At 45.9% G+C, this 18,028-nt stretch overlaps 2 protein-coding genes across 2 annotated transcripts; both read right to left on the bottom strand.

The window, feature by feature from the left end:
• Positions 1–433: 433 nt before the first annotated feature.
• On the bottom strand, positions 434–14,237 carry LOC135806161 (rab-like protein 6). Its single transcript, XM_065320312.1, has 17 exons — positions 13,945–14,237; positions 12,262–12,368; positions 10,906–10,933; positions 10,164–10,211; positions 9,875–9,942; positions 9,642–9,736; positions 9,260–9,323; positions 8,566–8,642; positions 8,288–8,393; positions 6,875–6,978; positions 6,125–6,378; positions 5,039–5,221; positions 4,383–4,596; positions 3,345–3,999; positions 2,460–2,508; positions 1,562–1,587; positions 434–1,315 (listed from the first exon to the last, which is right to left on the bottom strand). Exons 1-17 carry the CDS (start codon positions 14,051–14,053, stop codon positions 1,127–1,129), a joined length of 2,376 nt encoding a protein of 791 aa, XP_065176384.1. The 5' UTR covers positions 14,054–14,237; the 3' UTR covers positions 434–1,126.
• Positions 14,238–14,977: 740 nt separating this feature from the next.
• LOC135806160 (nudC domain-containing protein 3-like) lies at positions 14,978–17,938 on the bottom strand. The gene is made up of 2 exons (XM_065320311.1): positions 17,618–17,938; positions 14,978–16,552 (listed from the first exon to the last, which is right to left on the bottom strand). Exons 1-2 carry the CDS (start codon positions 17,807–17,809, stop codon positions 15,668–15,670), a joined length of 1,077 nt encoding a protein of 358 aa, XP_065176383.1. The 5' UTR covers positions 17,810–17,938; the 3' UTR covers positions 14,978–15,667.
• Between the last annotated feature and the right edge of the window lie 90 nt (positions 17,939–18,028).

Here is an 18,028-nt window from a genome sequence, read left to right as displayed (position 1 = left end):
CAAAGTACAGACAGTGTCAGCCTACTGTCACGTGTCAAAATTCTCTCAATGCACGATGGATGACGATGAGTATTACAAATGGTTGCACTTTGGGGATTATTCATACTTGATTCATTCGTATCGGCCGAATGATTAGATATTCATTCTGCGTATTTGTATTTTCAAGAGTACATAACATTATGTACTCTTGGTATTTTCAATCGTCAGTATTTACAATTGTATTTACAATCGTCATGTGCTTTGAAGAAGTGCCATAAACCCTGCTACAATTACAATCAAGAAAGAGTACGTTACATGACATTGTACTGTTACGACTACATACAAAACGTTCTCTACCAAAAAGCCCCCCCCCCCCCCCACACACACTCCTCTCAGTCCTTGGCACACACGCACACGGTGACACACACACCCACCTCAGCAAAACAGAGCGAAGTCAAAAGGCGGTCAATGTCCAGATGCAAAGTTGACACGCTTACTAATGGAAGCAAAAAACAGACCAGAAGATCGAACAGTGGTAGTCGCCCATTACAAAATTGATGTGATACAGGTATGATTACATGGAATATGGCTATACAGCCTGACAGCCAAACAGTCAAAAACTGCCTCAAATGATAATGTTAACTATGCAGCGTCTCTCTATGATAATACCAGAGAGTTGATTCCCTGGGTAGGACTTCAGTTCATTATGAGGAAAAAAATAGAATAACTGAATCATCAAAATGGTAACAGATTTGCGAAATTTTCATCGTCACAAACTAGTACAAAAACGCCTGGGAAAATTGGATGGTATGTACATGTACATGAACGTACTTCGAAGTAAAAGATATTGGTCTAGATAATATATGCTATTATGAAATTTGAAACCTATGATGAGTATTCTGCCGCTCAATTCCCCAAGAAAATAACATATGGGATACACATGAGTTTCCCTTGATCACACCGAAAATTATGGGACAGAAACGAACAGTACGAGAGCTACTACTTTATTTAATACTACATGCACCACAAGCCAGAATGGAGACCAGCCGTTCTGGTTTTGCGAGCAAGCCACACTGTGTGAGACAAGACAACGAGGGAGATCAGGCACGAGTATAAACATATGAACACAAACACACCGCCGCTTACATCACAGCAAGCCATAGTCGTCCTGGGTTTCTGCCTTGGACTTCTTCTTCTTGGGCTTCTTCTTTACTTCCTCTCCGCCTTCACTGGCTTGGGCTTTTTTCTTTTTCTTTTTCTTCTCCGTCGTCTCGGCAGAAGCTGCACCATCAACCCCGTCAACAGGCTTCTTTTTCTTCTTCTTTTTGGGCTTTTCCTGGAGCAACACACAAACAGTCGGAAGTTATTGTTAGTAGGAGTGCCTGTGCTCGTACACGCCTGTAGCTGGTTTCGATGGCCGATAGATTCTGACCATCATCTACTGGTACTTCAAGTACAACCCTGAATAATACATTCCATATTCAGAGAGCAACATATTTGCACATTCCGTCACACACCTGACATTAACAATGATTACATTGATACACACGAGAACGCACGAGCTAGTAACAATAGGACTTACCGCTTGGGCATCGGGAACTAAGGGCTCTGTGCAAGTCACACCACAGAGAAAGAAGCAACACAAGGAAAAGAAAGCATCTTGGTACGAGTGTCTATTCAACAGCCGCCCGTAAAATTGAAGGCAATGGTTGTAGGCAGGAAGTACAGTAAACTCCCCATAATCCGGGGGGGGGGGGGGGGGGCGTCCGTCTACCCGGCACATTTCTGACCCCATAATCCGGGCACGTCCGTCTACCCGGCACATTTCTGACCCCTCTAGAGTCACAAAAATCGGCTTTTCAATAAATGACGGCCCCGAATCAGAAAAAATGGAACATTGAAAAAAGTAGACTTGCATGCAGTAAGTATGTATGTTCTGAGTTACTGGCAATTTCATGTTCCGGGCAGTGCTTGGTCCCAACCAGCCCGGATTAGGGGAGTTATTGTAGTCAAATACATACATACTCCCTGGCTGTAGGTAAACAACATTAGCATCCCCTGGCCCGAGTGACATCGGCAGCACACCCAAACCATGACAGGGAACACAGCAATCCAGATCCGAAAAAACTTCACAGCAGTGACAGGAGAAACACTCGTGCAAGGCCAGAGGGGGAGAGGGGGCACTACATGCAATGTTGGGTGCCTGATGTTGAAAAGCAGCATAACAAACACATTAGGAGAAGCAGGGGCGTAGCTCGCGCATCCGTGGTGTGGTGACCGTGTATCAGACTGTGCATATGTGGTGTGGTGACAATGTACCATCGGCAACTTCATAGGTGCCATTTTGCCTATTGTGACTATGTAGTACATATGACGGCCATTTGCTGGTGCGGTGACCGGCCTATGCCGATTATACATGAGCTACACGCCTGAGAAGAGTCAGGATGTAAGTATATAGAGTACATGTATGTACACCTTACCACTGGAGAGAAGGCTGACTGCTGAAACAGGCTGTGCTGGCTCTTCAAACTAATGGAGGAAAGATAGCAGCAAAAGATAACAATGACAATGACCACCGCAGCAACAATAACAACAGTATTACTAGGAAGTGAGTGCTCCCAAAGGAGCCCAGCTAGTATCTAAGGCTAGCATAGTCACACGACAAGTTACTGTGTCCGATGCATTTCTCATTGCTACCATGCTATTCTCCACCAGGCTATCCATGACCAGGCTGTGTCACTTCCCAGCATGCAGTTGGTTCTCCAGCGGAGGTGCGGATAACATCTTGGCTGTCGAGTGAGAACGGCCAAAACTTGATGCCGCCGTACTGGACTGTGCATGGTCCTGTCCACCGTCCGGAATGCCTGCAAAGGTGCATTGGCATGGCTGTCGCTAAACAGCCACAGCTGTACATTACGTAGTTACAGTGTATGCATCGGTATGACACCATGTACTAATGTTAGTATGCCAAAGTCACTTCACAGAGAGACTATTGACACAAGGTGGAAACAAGAGAGAGAGAGAGAGAGAGAGAGAGAGAGAGAAAGAGAGAGAGAGAGAGATAGATAGAGGAGAGAGAGAGAGGAGAGAGAGTGACAGAGAGAGAGAGAGAGAGAGAGAGAGAGAGAGAGAGAGAGAGAGAGAGAGAGAGAGAGAGAGAGAACGGTACTGTACGGCATTAAAACTGCCAGAGCAAAAGTAGGGATGGTCGGCCCATGCCTGACAACTATAGACAGACAAAACATGGGAAAACAGCAAAGCTTGGCAGGATTCCAAGTCCAGACACAGACTCACAGCATTACATGGTACATGTATTTCATACTCTTGTGCATGTGCTCTCCCAACAAGCAGGTTTCACAGCTAACCTTAGTTGCTGGTAGAGCTCCACCATCCAGCCAATGGTCCATGAATCCAGTACCACCAGAATCCGGTTGTAGATCTGGACCCAGATCATCTTCCGCAACAGGGATGACTTTCTCGACTTGAACTTCATCGTCACTGTCTCCTTCAAGAGGAGCCACCATTGGTCCTCCACCATCTTCGCTGTCGGAAGGTTCGCTGGAGGACGGACCACGTGCTACTGCTGCTGCCGCCTTCTTGGCAGGCTTTTTCGCTTCCACCTGTGGAGATGCTCGTGGAGATGAAGACTTGGCTTTCGGGGCAGTAGCAGCTTTGCTTGTCTTTTTAGTTCTTGGAGGTGATGGCTCGGTAAAATCTTCGGCAACCACATCTTCAATGACTACCGGCTTTGAGGACTTGGGTTTTGCCTTTGTTACCTTTCTCACCGGTGGAGGAGAAGGCTCACTGTCAAAGTCTTCATCCGCAACCATAACAGCTGAGTTGACTTCAGGCACGCTATCAACATCATCATCATCTGCAGCGATGACAGGTGCAGGAACATCATCATCGTCATCGGACACATCTTCCACAGCAGCAGTCACATGTGATGTGTAAGCACTGTCAGCTACATCATCCGAGTCAACGTCATCGAAACCTGCCACTGCAGGACGGCCATCATCACTGTACACATACACAGAGACATGTACACACGCGTGTGAACACACACACACACACACACACACACACACACACACACACACACACCCACACACACACGCACGTACGCATGCACGCACGCACACACACACACACACACACACACAGACACACACACACACATACACAATATGCCTATGGAGAAGAAGGCTGCACAGCAAGAGAAGCTGATAATTCCATTACCGTACGTGGCAAAAGAAAGTGCTCCACGTACAGCATAAACAAGAAAAATATAACAGAAAATTCTGCACGAAGGGATACTAGTACTCAGTACGGGACACATAATTATACGCAATCCAACAGCAATCTGTAGAAAGACATATTCAAAATTTTAAAATATTACTTACCTGTCATCGTCATCATCATCTTCTGGAATACCTGCTGGTGCTACTACTGCTCTTGTCGATGCCACTGCCGATGTATGTGTTGCATCATCACCAAGGAAATCATCACTCAGGCCACCCTCTGGGACAAAGTCTTCCACATTCTCTGCAACGTCTGCTTTGGGATTGCGTAATCTGGCTTCCCGAGCAGCAGCAATCTGAGCTGCAGCACCATCAGCTAAAACAAAGACAATTCAAACAGACAACAAGGAATACATGTTTCTGCTTATGCTTTCAGTAGCACACGCACGACAGACAAAAGGAGCAGCTCAGAGAATGCAGCAAAGCTCCAGCTGGGCAGGGTGTCATGCCGAGCCCAGGTTGCTTTGATGTCATGTGTACCTTACATATCATACACAAAGTATGAAAGACTGGTGTATTGCCGGACCAATTGAAAACTGCTTCCGCCAGTCATGCACAAGACCGCCACCGCCAAGGGTGCCACTGTTCTATGGCCTCACATGTGACTATGTGCAATTGTCAATCTGGCTTCAGAGACAACCCGTGCTCAAAGACCGCAAAGGGCCTGATCAATGGATGAACATCGAAACCAGGCTTTATCTGGACAAGCCGCGGACGATATTGAAAACACTGGCACGCCCGAGGCCAACCATTCCTACCTGGCTTAGCAGGCGTTGTGTCTTTCTTCCATCCCAGCCTTGATGCAAAGCGTTGACTAAAGGATGAACCAGTCGAGGGGGGAGTGGCAGTTGTGCTGGCTGGTGTTGGTGTTGCTGCACTTGCAGTGCTGGCGGCGGTGCTCGGTGGTGGTGCAGAAGCAGCGCCAGCACGGGCAACGGTCGCTGCACCAGCAGACACAAAAGCACCACAACACAGAAACACAGCAAACACAGCAAGCAGTAGGAAAACAATAAATTAGTATACATGATCATGCAGTGTAAAACTTACAACACATTCACACACCGCCACCGTTTCTTTACAGCCCAGCTATCCGGGAAAAAATGACTGGTGAAATAGCGAAACATTGCTAGTGCCCCCCCCCCCCCCCCCCTGTCTGGCCATCTTCTTTCAACATGAGGAACCCATGGTCAGCATCAACAGTTTTTATTAGCTAATCAGCAGCTGAAAGACTGACTCACCAACTAATACTACAGTGCTGCTCAGTGAAATCCAGTCGCGTCACTCAAGTTTGCGCCTTGGCATCATTTCGTAGCCCAGTGTTCACAAGTCTAGGGCTGCGCAACGCCCGGCACGTACTTGAGTGACGCGACTGGATTTCATTGAGCAACACTGTCGTACGAAATAGTAGTCCCGACTTCAGCGATGATTTTTAGGAAAGGGGTTGCTCCCCACACTGGACCTTGCGCTATTCCACCGACTTGACACTTTAAAACGCTGTAGTAGTCAATAGATTCATGCTCCTTTCAAAGCTCGGAAAGGATGATACTGATGCCGTGATGGTGAGTCAACCAACACCAGTATTAACACAGTAACACAGAGGACAATTCACAACAATACATTACCTAGTCTGAACTTAATTACATGAGGATGGGCCATGCCCGAACGTTTGGCGAACGTCGAGAGATTTTTCGCAGCGAAGACACCACACGCGAGTGTTCAGACTAGGGAATGTGCAGGCAGCTGCAATGGAGTTCGCCAAACAAATACAATCATGTAGGATATTTGAAAATTGTCATTTTGACAGATTTTTTCTCTTAAAAAAATACTTCATAAGGTCGTCTTACGAGGTGTAGTCCGCGAAGCTGCAGCAGGTGTGGCTTGTGCTGATCGTGCTGCTGCTGTGGCTGGGGATGGCCTCTGAGCAGTGGCTGGGGATGGCCTCTGAGCAGTGGCTGTGGCTTGTGTGGCACCTGCATTTGCTCTTGTCCCTGCTGCAGATGCCTCGTCAGGGCCAGCAGCAGCGGCTGCCTCTGCAGCCTTCTGCTGAGCCAAGTGGTCAGCGAACTCCTTGCGGCGTTTCTCAAGGCCTTGCACAAAGCTACAAGGAAAATAACGAAGCAAAAACCAAAACAAACAAAAACATTGATCAGTTTGAGGGATAGTTGGAAACGGGAAACAAAAAAACACATAGCACTAAGCATATAAGTCTAGGTAACAGATCAGGTCTGGTCTCTGCAATCTACTTTGTCTTGATATGTAGGTAGCTGAGAAGCCAGGGCAGCGCTCTTACACACCTATCACAGACATCACGTTTTAGAACGACCCACATCAGCACAAATCCTCACAGCTAATCCAACCCTCCTCACCAAGTGCCAATGGCTGCTCACAATGTGGACAGTGCTTATTCCTACAATACTGTCAAGTAGCATACCCTGCCACAGAAGCGATACATCAATTGCAAGCAAGCAAAATATCCAAAGGGGAAGTGGTCCAGGTGTGTATACTGATGCAGCAATGTGTGTGCAAACAAATACACAATGCAGTTCAGCAATGTTACTATGTAAGGTAACTTAGGAAAGGTTACCTCAGCTTACCTGTCATAGTTCTGTTCTTCTGACTCCAGATGGAAGTTGAGCTCCTCAAGCGTGCTGTTCAGATCGTCTTCATTTGTTTTCAGCTGTGCCAGTAATGTTGCTCTCTACATGCAAGAACCAGTGGAGTGCAGATGGGGAAAGTAAACAAACAGGTATAGGACCAAGAGACAGGTTCCCATGGGTTCATCTGCTGCGACTGATGAGCACAAGAGTATGCTGGACCTCACACACACCATTGTCAATGAAATCAACACTGGTCAAAGTCCTCAGATAGCAAAAAACAGGCCCTTGTAGAGGATCATGTTCATTTACTAAACGACTAACTACAGTCCATTTCAAAACTATAGACGCGTGAACTCATACGTACGAGTCGTACGTACTGTAGCGCACGACAGCCGTGAGTTTTGCCTGAGCGTTTTCTGGTTTTCAGATGTGTTTTTCAGGTTTTTCTTCGTCGCCGCGGGAAATACAAAAGATGCAAAACACGCAAAGTCGCAAATGAAAAGGTACTATAGGTGTGAGGAAAGTCTCAAAAGAAATGAAAGTCTCAAATGAATCTTCTTCTTGTTTGCATTTTCTGAGTGCCTGACTGTAATGGCTTCCAAGGCCCGTAAGAATCTCAGTGATGCCGAGAAAGATATGATTAGTCGTGTTCATTGTTTCTTCGAACAAGAGCTGGATTTTGATCGAAGCTTGAGTATCCGAAATCCTCGGCGTCGAACTCACCTTGCAACTGGCGTGAGTGAAACCACTGTCACTCGTTGTGTCAGGCGAAGAGAACAGGGAGACTCAAATCATATCAAAAAGAGAAAATATAATTATCATCCCTACTGTATTTCACCCAACAAGATCCAAAACATGCAGAAAAGAAGAGAAAAAAAAGGCAGGAGGCGTGATGGGATTCGAATGCCCCACGGCCACACTTGTACTGGAAATCACGGATCGAAACCACGAGGCTACCAGGACCCGTACAAAAATGCACCCGCGATGGTCTGGGCGCAGCACTGTCTCAGCAGGAGCAAAAATCCGAAACAAACTGGTCAAACCCTTCAAAACAGGAATTACATGTAAAACCGGAAAACCTGGCCTAAAAATAAACTTCAATTGTAGCGAAAACAAAGTATATAGCCAGAATTGTGAAGCGATGCAGAGACGGAATCTGGAGAAAAACTAAAAAAATTAAAATAAATCCCATCGAATTTTGCAAAACACTACGCGTCTATAGTTTTGAAATGGACTGTAGTAGTGCTGGCAAAAGAGAAAATATATGCCAAAGTACAAAGCTCTGAGCAAGCACCAGAAATCTACAGATAGCAGCGCTCTAAATTTAGGCAGTTGAAACCTATATCCAGACACTCTGTGACTCAGTGAGAAAGCAATTCAACCATCCAGAACACAGCACAATCAGCATACCTGCAATCTGAGGAATGGCAAGTTGAAGAACTTATGAAGGTACTTGAGACCAAAGGCATTTTTCATTGATACTTCAGCATAGCGGATTTCACCAGCTTCTTCAGGTCTAATGAAAACAGCAAAGAGAGACATAATTTGCCACAGCATCAGCAACAAAAGATATGACCTAAAGGGAATATCAGAAATCAGGAACCTAGCTCTAGTGCCTATTCAGGTTCCTTCACAACACATACCAAACCACACCGACAAGCACATCAATAACATCAAATGATACCTACCTGTCCAGTGACCCGAGAAAATATTCCACTTCTTCTCGGTCCACAACGCGGTGCTCGCCCATATCACGGAAGTTTCCCTACATTGCCACACAGTGCAAACAAAACAGGAATGTTCAATATTTTGCAGAGTACAAAATCACTCTGATGTTGATACTTGGAAGTACAGTCAACCTTGTGAATAACGACACTCAATTGGGCGCTCGAGAAAAGTGCTGATAGCCTGATACTTGCGAGTTGTCGTTATTCGCAAGGTTGAAAATATGCAGTCAAACGGTTACTAGGTCTGAAAAAGTGTTGCTATTCGTGAGTTGTTGTTATACCTGAGGTTGTTATTCGCGAGGTTGACACCCAAACAGTGCATGAAACATGGATCTGCATGTATGTTGATTTGATAATCGTTATGTTTCATGGCTCGGGTGAGAACTGAGATTTCTTAAATTTAGCGTCTTCCGCACCTGTTGGGATGTTGCCACCTTTCTTGAATCTAAGGTGTCAAAGGCAGAGCCTATGGGTAAGCCCACCACAGCTCACTTGATGACCAATCCAACATTCACAGCCACCCATCAGCAACAAACAGTAAAACTCAGGCGACATCAAATGATAATTCAAGCACAGGCGGAAAGATGCAGGTAGGAGGCATGCCTACAGAAAGAAACACATGTCAAAACATTGACAGGAACATGAAAACACCTACAAGTATAATGATTGGTACGTGCGCCGGAACTTGCTCAATTTCACGCTGAATATATTTCCATGTCCTGTGTAAACACCATCACAAAACCGACAGCCAAAAGCACAAAAATTAATGGCATCAGAAGAAAGAAAGTCAGGGAATAGGTGTGCTTTTCCAATTATTGGTACAAGTACATGTGCTGCCATTGGACGATGCTAGTCACAAAGCTGTTGACAGATAGAGACATTTGGCAAAGGTTCTCACTGTGTCTTCGCAAACGTCCCGTGGACAAATGAGGAAATCCAATGTAATTTTGAAACATAACAGCATTTATAACCAGCGAGGGCAAACATGAAAATATTTCACAGGTCACCCGGCAATGGTGTTGTAACATACTGCTTACCAAGCCTTGCAAATGTCCATCATCATGATCACTCCATTTGTGTTTTTGTAGACATCCACAAAGCCAGCATCCAAATTCGGAGAAGCAGAGTCCGCCTATGCCAATGGATGGACAAATGGACAAAGGCACAGAATTATACAAATAACTCCACAGCACGCAGGAGTAGATTAAACATCACAAACTGATTCAGACACACTGGCAACGTCATGCACTGGCAAAGTTAACTGGCTTACCGGTTCTGCTGCAACCTCTTCATTCTGCAGCTTCAGTGAGGCGCTTCGGGCGCGCTGTGCTGCAGCACCTACAGAACAAAAACCGCCAGCAAACAAATCCCAATAAACTAAGTAGACAACAGCAACTGCATAAGAGAAGGCAACATGTCCTTTAGCAATCAATCAGGCACAACTCAGCCGAAAACTAAAATTCGGCTCCTTCCAGGATTGGGAGATTGAACAGAATCAGCAAAACAAAAAAGGAGAAGTGGCTCTGGAGCTTTCTGGATTGTCTTAGAATAGCACAAACCTTTGTCCACGACATCCCACACTTCAACCTTCACAACATCATCTGATGCTACATGGAAGAGACAAAGAAGAAGACAGACAGTTGTATAGAAGAGACTCCAGTGGTAGGAAAGTATGCAAGTTTCCATGAGAATGGCTTCAGGAAATCACACAAAGAGGAGACAAACATGGGTAACACTTGAGTACACAACCATTAGCTTATAGGCTTGCTATGGGGTCGTTCATAAATAAAGACCCCCCCCCCCCCCCATACCCTTCAAGTTCCTCCGTTCCTAGCCCTTCATCCGTTTCAACACACTCTGATCTGCTGCTACTTCTACACCGCCCACTTTCGGCTCACTTTTCTTCTGTAAATGTACCGCCTTTGCTTACTTTGTATATGTACATGGTACCATTGTGTTGAAAATCTACCTGCATTGTGTTCATTTTGCCCGCAAAAGAGGATGAGTACAGACTTGTCTACACCCCTGCATACAACTTGGTCACGCCAATGTATTCAACTGGTTCGTAGCCTTGCATACAACTTGTCACACCCCTGCAGGACAAAAGCATGAGATAGCCTGATATCAGACACCGCTACCTGATGATTGCCTACCGAGTGGAAGAGCAAGTCGCAGCAATATTCGTCCTCAAGTCGTCCTTATTCTTGTGCAAAACGCTACGCCACTACTGTATAGACATTGAGTACTGTGCATACATGCAGGCAAGGATTTTTGTGACATTGGCATGACTGGGTTTCTTACCTCTGTAGTTCCAGTGGATGCTGGCAGCCTTCATGAACAAGTCATAGTCACAGCCGTTGTAGTAACATCGGAAAGAAAATTGAGAATGGCAACGACAACAATGACGACGAAGATGACGCCGCCGCCGCCGATAACAACAACAACAATAGCGGCAGCAGCAGCAGCAACAGCAACAGCAGCAACAACAAAAACAGCAACAACAAAAACAGCAACAGCAGCAACAACAACTAAGTGCATGCAGACAAAAATTCACGGTTGTGAAACTCAGCTAGAGGCCAAGTCCGGATAGTAAATAACGGCTCTTCTGTGGATGGAAATTGTGGGCACAAGTTATGCGATCGGGTCCACCAACTAAACCAGATTTTGAACAGTCAGACGTGCACAATCTAGCAAAACTTGTGCCCACAATTTCATTGTTACAATTTTTTTCCTTGGCTCACCATCTGAGTTCTTCTGTGGATGTGATTACATATACCAGTAACCTGTACAACTACATCACATGTGTACATCCAGACCTTGCTTATTGGCAACATCAGGTTTCCTTAGTAACCGGCAGGAATCTGTATGGAACGGGATTATAATACTGTATACACCAGTACAGTCGAATGTCACTTATCCGGTCACCAGTTATCCGAGCACGTCGGTTATCCGACAAGCCCCGGAGTGGTAATTTTATGATTATCAACAGTAAAATTCTAATTTTTTATTTATTTTTGTATATTATACGGTGTAATACGCATTTACTTGAAGTAGATGTGGTCAAGTATGCTAACATGTATGTGTACATGGAGCAATTCATGAATATGCATGAATATATTCGGGTATTGTGTACATAAATCAGTGAAATCCAGCCATATGTGCACATAAAAAATGATATCAGTTATCCAACATATTCAGTTATCCAACATGCCTGATTCCCGAAGTGGTCGGATAAGTGACATTCGACTGTATTTGCATGCACCGCAACATGTTCTTCGACTACTGGGTTTACGCACCTCATCTGATGTATTCGTGTAAACCGAAATGAATGTATGCAGTCAAACTGGTCTGACTGAATTCCAGATTAGAAGTCCAAGCAAGGATGATGGTGTAGCAGGTGGCAAAAAATGCAATACAGAATTTTAAGCTCACGCCGCGACGCCCGTTCGTGTACAGCTCTGCCCTGGTAAATCGGACAAAAAGTGCACAAGGCACTAGGTTGTAAACTGCCCCAACAGCACAAACACTTAGCAGCATATTGGAGCACTGCAAGGTCCTAGTCTGCAGGTCAGACTCCACAAACCCGCACTACTGCATGCCAAGTATTAAAGATGCCAGAGTATTAAAAAAATCGCATCGGTTGAACATGCATCATACCGTGATTTCCTGTGACGGCACATACGATTCAAAGAATTTCTCTCCTTGTAACCGCTTGAGCAAGCATGTTTTACCAGTGTTGCGATCTCCCTTGATGATGACTTTCACTGCATCAATACAGCATGCATCAGACACACAGGAACACATAGTCACAAACTTAGTCACACGTATACATGAAGTCACACATGTCGGTCGACTAAACCACTTCTCTCAGGGAGAATTACAGCATGTCAGTTGAACACAACTACATGTACCGGCATTCGCATCGTGCACAACTGCCTGTGCAGCTATGCATGGTTAAAGCATGACGGCCATACACTAGCACTAATCAAGGGTGCTAGTGCCCTCCTACTCTGCTTGAGCACCCCCCCCCCCCCCTACTCATTCGTTGCTTTTTGTGTTTTCATGCCATTCAACGAAAATCCAGTCTGCCCCTGCACATTGCATTTTGCATATCAAGACAATTCCAGAAAATGGGAGACGGGGTAACCGCCCCCCCCCCCCCCCCCCCCCCCTACTATTTCGACCTGGCTAGAACCATGATGTTATTGCACCCTATACATAAACTGTACCGAGTAGTCTTTATCTACTTGAAGTAATAGTAAAACTGGGAAGCGACACCGTGGTGGGGGATCAACGGCACTTTACGGTGAAACACGATGCTGATTTCAAGAAGAACAGGCGGAGAACAATTTGTGAACGAAGTGTATACGAAAACAGTGAATTTCCGGCATGACAGACCCTAGGGGCAGCGTGGGCACTTGTCTTTTTGGATGAAGCTAATGAAGGACACTCAGAGAGACTCTCTGACTTCACAAGTGTGTTGGACAAAACCCAGGGTTCTAGCCAGGTCAAAATAGTAGGGGGGGGGGGGGAATAGTTAGTAGTTGCCCCGTAACCCATTTTCCATGTTCCCAAATTGTCTTGCCATGCAAAGTGCAATGAACGGGGGGGGGGGGGGGACCCCGACTTCACCCCCAGATAAGTGTGCCTTTATGAACCCTCTGTTAGTGACTATCGACTGCAATTTTGTTGAATTACCTGAAAAGCACAAGCGTCAACATGGGTGTGTGTGTGGGGGGGGGGGGGGGGGGGGGAGGTCGGGACCACATCTTCACAGGGGCACTCAATCAGAGTAGGAATGGGGGGCTGCCCCCCTCCCCCCCCCCCCCCCACACCCTCCTTTGACTAGAACCCTGAAACAGTCATGCCAATCTGGGTATTTTTAAACTATTTTTCCACCCTTCCGTACCTGTCCAGTGCCAACCAAGCCCCGGATAATCTCCATTGATTACAATTTTTCACAGGGTCACGAGGACAACCCCGTGGACCGCCCATATGCACAGGGTCCATATGGGAGACATTGCAATCGTATGCTTTTTGCGTGGATGTGCTGCGGTCCCATGACGATGATGTTGGACAGCTTGCTTCATTCTTGCATAGCAGGCCTCCGCGATAATACTCTTACACTGCAAGTACATGTAATGCAAACACTACATACTAGTAATTGCGCCCTGATGTTACACTGACTTAGTTCATCACTTTAAGCAATCAAAATTATTATCGTCTACACAGTAAATCTCTCAGTTTCGAATGTGGAAGTTTCTTGGCCTGTAGCAGCATCCCCCCTCATGGTTCATTGCTGTCCTAATATTTATGTCCGAATCTGTCACGTCAACTTACTGTTGTATTGGACGCCTTTCGCAAATTTCCTTTGCAGCTGCGAGCCCATTGCTTGCATGCCTTGAGGGAGGCTGCCCCTCGCAGCTCCAGCGCTCTGCTCGTTCCCCATTTTGCTCTACGGTCTCAGCAATCCACGGGACGTAATTCTTCTACATTTCTAACAGCAACATGCAAGACCAAAATCGACTACACGGAGCTGCCCCTGCTTTCGTGCTCAGAATAATTCAAAGCCCCAGGCCGCAGCCTTCAAAAGGTTCGACAGGCAAAGCTAAAGTCAAGACGGTCGATCGACCGATTTCAGTCTTTCGAGACTTTTTTTGTGTTGTTTTCAAAAATGTGCAAGCTGGATGGATATCTAATCTGGCGCCAGGCCGCCAGCTGGCTTGCTGCCACGTGTGACGGTGCACGTGATCCGACCGGATCTTCCCAGGAGTCAGGACTCAGGACCCCCCCCCCCCCCCCCCCTCCCCCGAGGATATGCCGTGCCGGTACGCTACCAGGCCGGGGCCCGGGGGCAGGGACCAGGGAGCACTACACGAACAAGAGAAGAGTACAACTAATTACTTACAAGACATAAGCTCCCATACATAGCCGGCAGCATAAGCATAGGTTGGGCTCCCTGGCTTGATGCACACCATGACGTACCAGCAAGAGTCCATAGTCACCCAGGGGGTTACGGACGCTTTTAAAAGCGCTTGCCAATATCGAGTCGTACTTGGACAAATAGCGTGCAAGTACAGGCAGACGACACAGGAGACAACCAAGTGATGGGAGTTTCACTCCCAGGGAGGCTACCCGTTCCAGTCACCCCTATTGTAGGCCCCTGTGGGGCAGGGCCGATTTATGCACTCACATTTTTGCCTTTGGAGTTTGGTATCGCTAGACTGGGTCTCGTTTAGGGTCAGCAGGCACTAAAGAGCCACTACTACTAAACTTCTAAAGGCGGTGATTGCAATCCCGAGTTGCAAAGACCACGGATAATATACAATTTACAAATCCGGGGCCAAAACGCACCTCACATCGGGTACCAGGATCTCGTGGTGTCCCCATGTACGCTAGGACTCCTTGATATACGCGCAGATGTGTACTTCAATATGCCAAATCTGATATGCCAAATTATCAGTGAAGCAACCCTAATGCGTTCTCAGAAACGAATTCTTGATAAATTAATCATTTTGCTCTTCGTAAGAAGTCCCATTGCATTGAAGCTGCAAAAGATTTTGAATGTCGTTGAAACCAAACCCAAATCTAACCTATAACCTAAAAAAATAAAATAAAACAAAACAAAGCAAAAGAACCCTTAAAATTACAGCAAAAATAAAGACAGTTCCACACATATTTCCATTACAATAGCATGCAGCAAAGCAGGTACTGATAAAATAGGCAAAATGCTTGCAGAACGTTACAGCGTCCATCAAAGCTACAAGTAAATGGCTGGGAGCAAGTAATGGATAGCAGCACTGAGGAAGAACAGCTTCACGGATAAGTCAAGTCAGACATGTCACACACTTCTTTGGGAGTGTTTTTCACATAGCATAACAATACACCAATTCCTTTACCAAAATCAGTTGGACACAGCATTGCTTCATTGAAGTGCAAAAGAAAATTCAGTGATGTGCTAGGTGGAAGGCTCGAATGCCTAACAAACAATCGGGAGCTTTGAGCTAGCTGATTCAAGCAGAGTCGTTTAGATGTATCTTATTGACTTTGCTCTTTGTTATTGTCACATTGCACCAGGAGGCAAGCCGCTACCATCACTTGAACCAGAAAGATTGAGAACAGACGGGTCATACTCAGTACCTTTGAATGGCGATCCCTCAGAGTTCCACGCTTTCTCGAGCACTGACAATGTCTTTTGCTCATTACTGGTTGGCAGGCCTTTCCTTTTTTGGTCATTGTCATACATAGCCTTTCGCACAACAGTCTGGGTTTCGTCATCATAGTCTGTCAGCTGCCGTGTATTGTCAGTCTTGTTCAGGTCAATCTCCGGGCCATCAATGAACGCAGATTTCCACATGCAGTCTTTGTATTTTTCCAAGCAAATTTGTAGTTGATCACCATCTTTACTCCACATGCATTCAGGTACTCGCACTCGATCAAAGAGGTCACCATCTAGAAGGACGACGTCTGACCCGTCTTTCTGAACGGTAACAGAAAGATGGTTAGTTTTAATGTCAACACAAAGCTGGGATGCCTTCGTGCCCTTTGGCAGTGGTACTTTGATGTCCACGTCGGTCACTGTTTGAGACCAGGAGAACAGGTCAGTTTTAGCACCATTATAAATCTCACTGGAATCAGTGCTTGGCATTGTTGTTGAGGATGATGAGCTTATTGTAACATCAGCCGCTGCCTCTGGAATAGGTTCGTCGCTGACCATGCTCTGGGTATTCGATGCAACCTGGCTGCACTCGGGTGGTGTACTATCTGCCGTACTATTCCCACTTGTGTCGCTTGATGGTGTAACTTCAGCTTTGGATCGCGGCGATGTACATGTCACATTGGTTTCGCTCGTTGATGGAACTTCGGCTTTGGGCTGCGGTGTTGGTTGCTTGGGTTTCACGACTACGCTTTCTCTTGCACGGGCCATTTTTTCATACTTCATAAAATTCTGCACATGAACACACATAAAGTTACAACGCACATAATTGTCAGCGATAAAGAATACTACAAGTGTCATAGCGGGGTCAGCAGCTGACAGTTCCCCAGACTACGGCGGCAAATCCGGCATGCTGGCTGGATGTGTTCCTCTCATACAGGAAGCTATGATGTTCTGCTATTTGCGTACATCGTAAGACATCCCCATGTGCTACTTTGCATGTGATTATACTATTACTTGACTGCGACTGTGGCACTAGTACTATGTTAATTTGTGCACCCTATTACACTGTACTTGAATGTCGCACTAGCATTATAACGTGAATCTGCTATTGTACCGTTAGTCAAATAAGACTCTCTCCGTGTTTGTATTTCTTGCTCGCGTCTCTCTGTGTTGCTCATTGCCATTGGTCAAATCTTGACAACTCTTTACATCGATGAAGAAAGGAAAAGGACAAAATGTTACGAGTTATGACAAACTGTCCACCAACGTAACCAGATCTTATACAGTCAGCGAGTGCGACAAAGTCCTTTTCCTTTCTTCATCATAACTATATTGGCTCACCGATCACGATTGATTATTATATTTTTGCTGCAGCTAACTGGTTAGGTTTCCTAACCATTGAGCCTTTCAACAACGCATAAACTGCTGCTGTAATCTGAGCCAGAGGCGTCGGAACCGGTCTGGCAGGTTCGGCCAATGCTGCACCAATGATGCAACCAAGGATTTCATCTTGTGATTTTGAAGCAATGAAATATGGGCTATTTGGGCTCAGTTAAAAAAATTGGGGGGGGGGGGAGGGAGGGCCCCGCCCCCACGTTTTCATAGCCGCACCAATGTTGAATATCTCCTGGCGCCCCTGATCTCTGATCTACCCAATCAACTTTCCTCACTGACATCTCTCTTTGAGCAAGAATAAGTCTGTGTTGATTGACTCCTGATGAATGCCACAAGAAAACGTTTGAATCGTATCTCGGCTGGTGCATTGACTGCTAATGTGCTTAAGAAAAGAAAGTTCAAACACATCTTGCTAGCAAGACCGGCTCTCACTACAATGAATAACTATGGCCCACATACATGCCTGACGAGCTTTTCCGCGATGCCTGGCATGAACCCAGCCGTGTCAGCCTCGCTCTTCATTACCAAGTAAAAGTCTGTGCGACGGTAAAGGAAGTTGAAAACATGCTCGAGAAATCCATCCATTCTACCAAGGTGTGACAGTATTGGTAGAAGGGCACTGTCAAATCTGCCTTCCTCTGCTGGATCCATTCTGGACGAAGCTTGAAGGGCAGCAATACGACTAACCAGTCGAGTGAGTCCAAGTATTTGGAAATGTCCCAGGATTCAACACGGCACACAAATGAGTTCACAATCACACACTGATTGAAATGAACTAATTTTTTTACTTGAAATGGTAAAGTGCTGTATTATAATGTCTTTTTGTACTGTGCAATTCCTGCAAGACATGCATCCGGTGCGTCTCTCGGC

Source organism: Sycon ciliatum, chromosome 1, assembly GCF_964019385.1.
Source record: "Sycon ciliatum chromosome 1, ocSycCili1.1, whole genome shotgun sequence".
In the NCBI taxonomy this organism is placed as follows: domain Eukaryota; kingdom Metazoa; phylum Porifera; class Calcarea; order Leucosolenida; family Sycettidae; genus Sycon; species Sycon ciliatum.
This window is presented reverse-complemented; position numbering and strand designations above follow the sequence as displayed.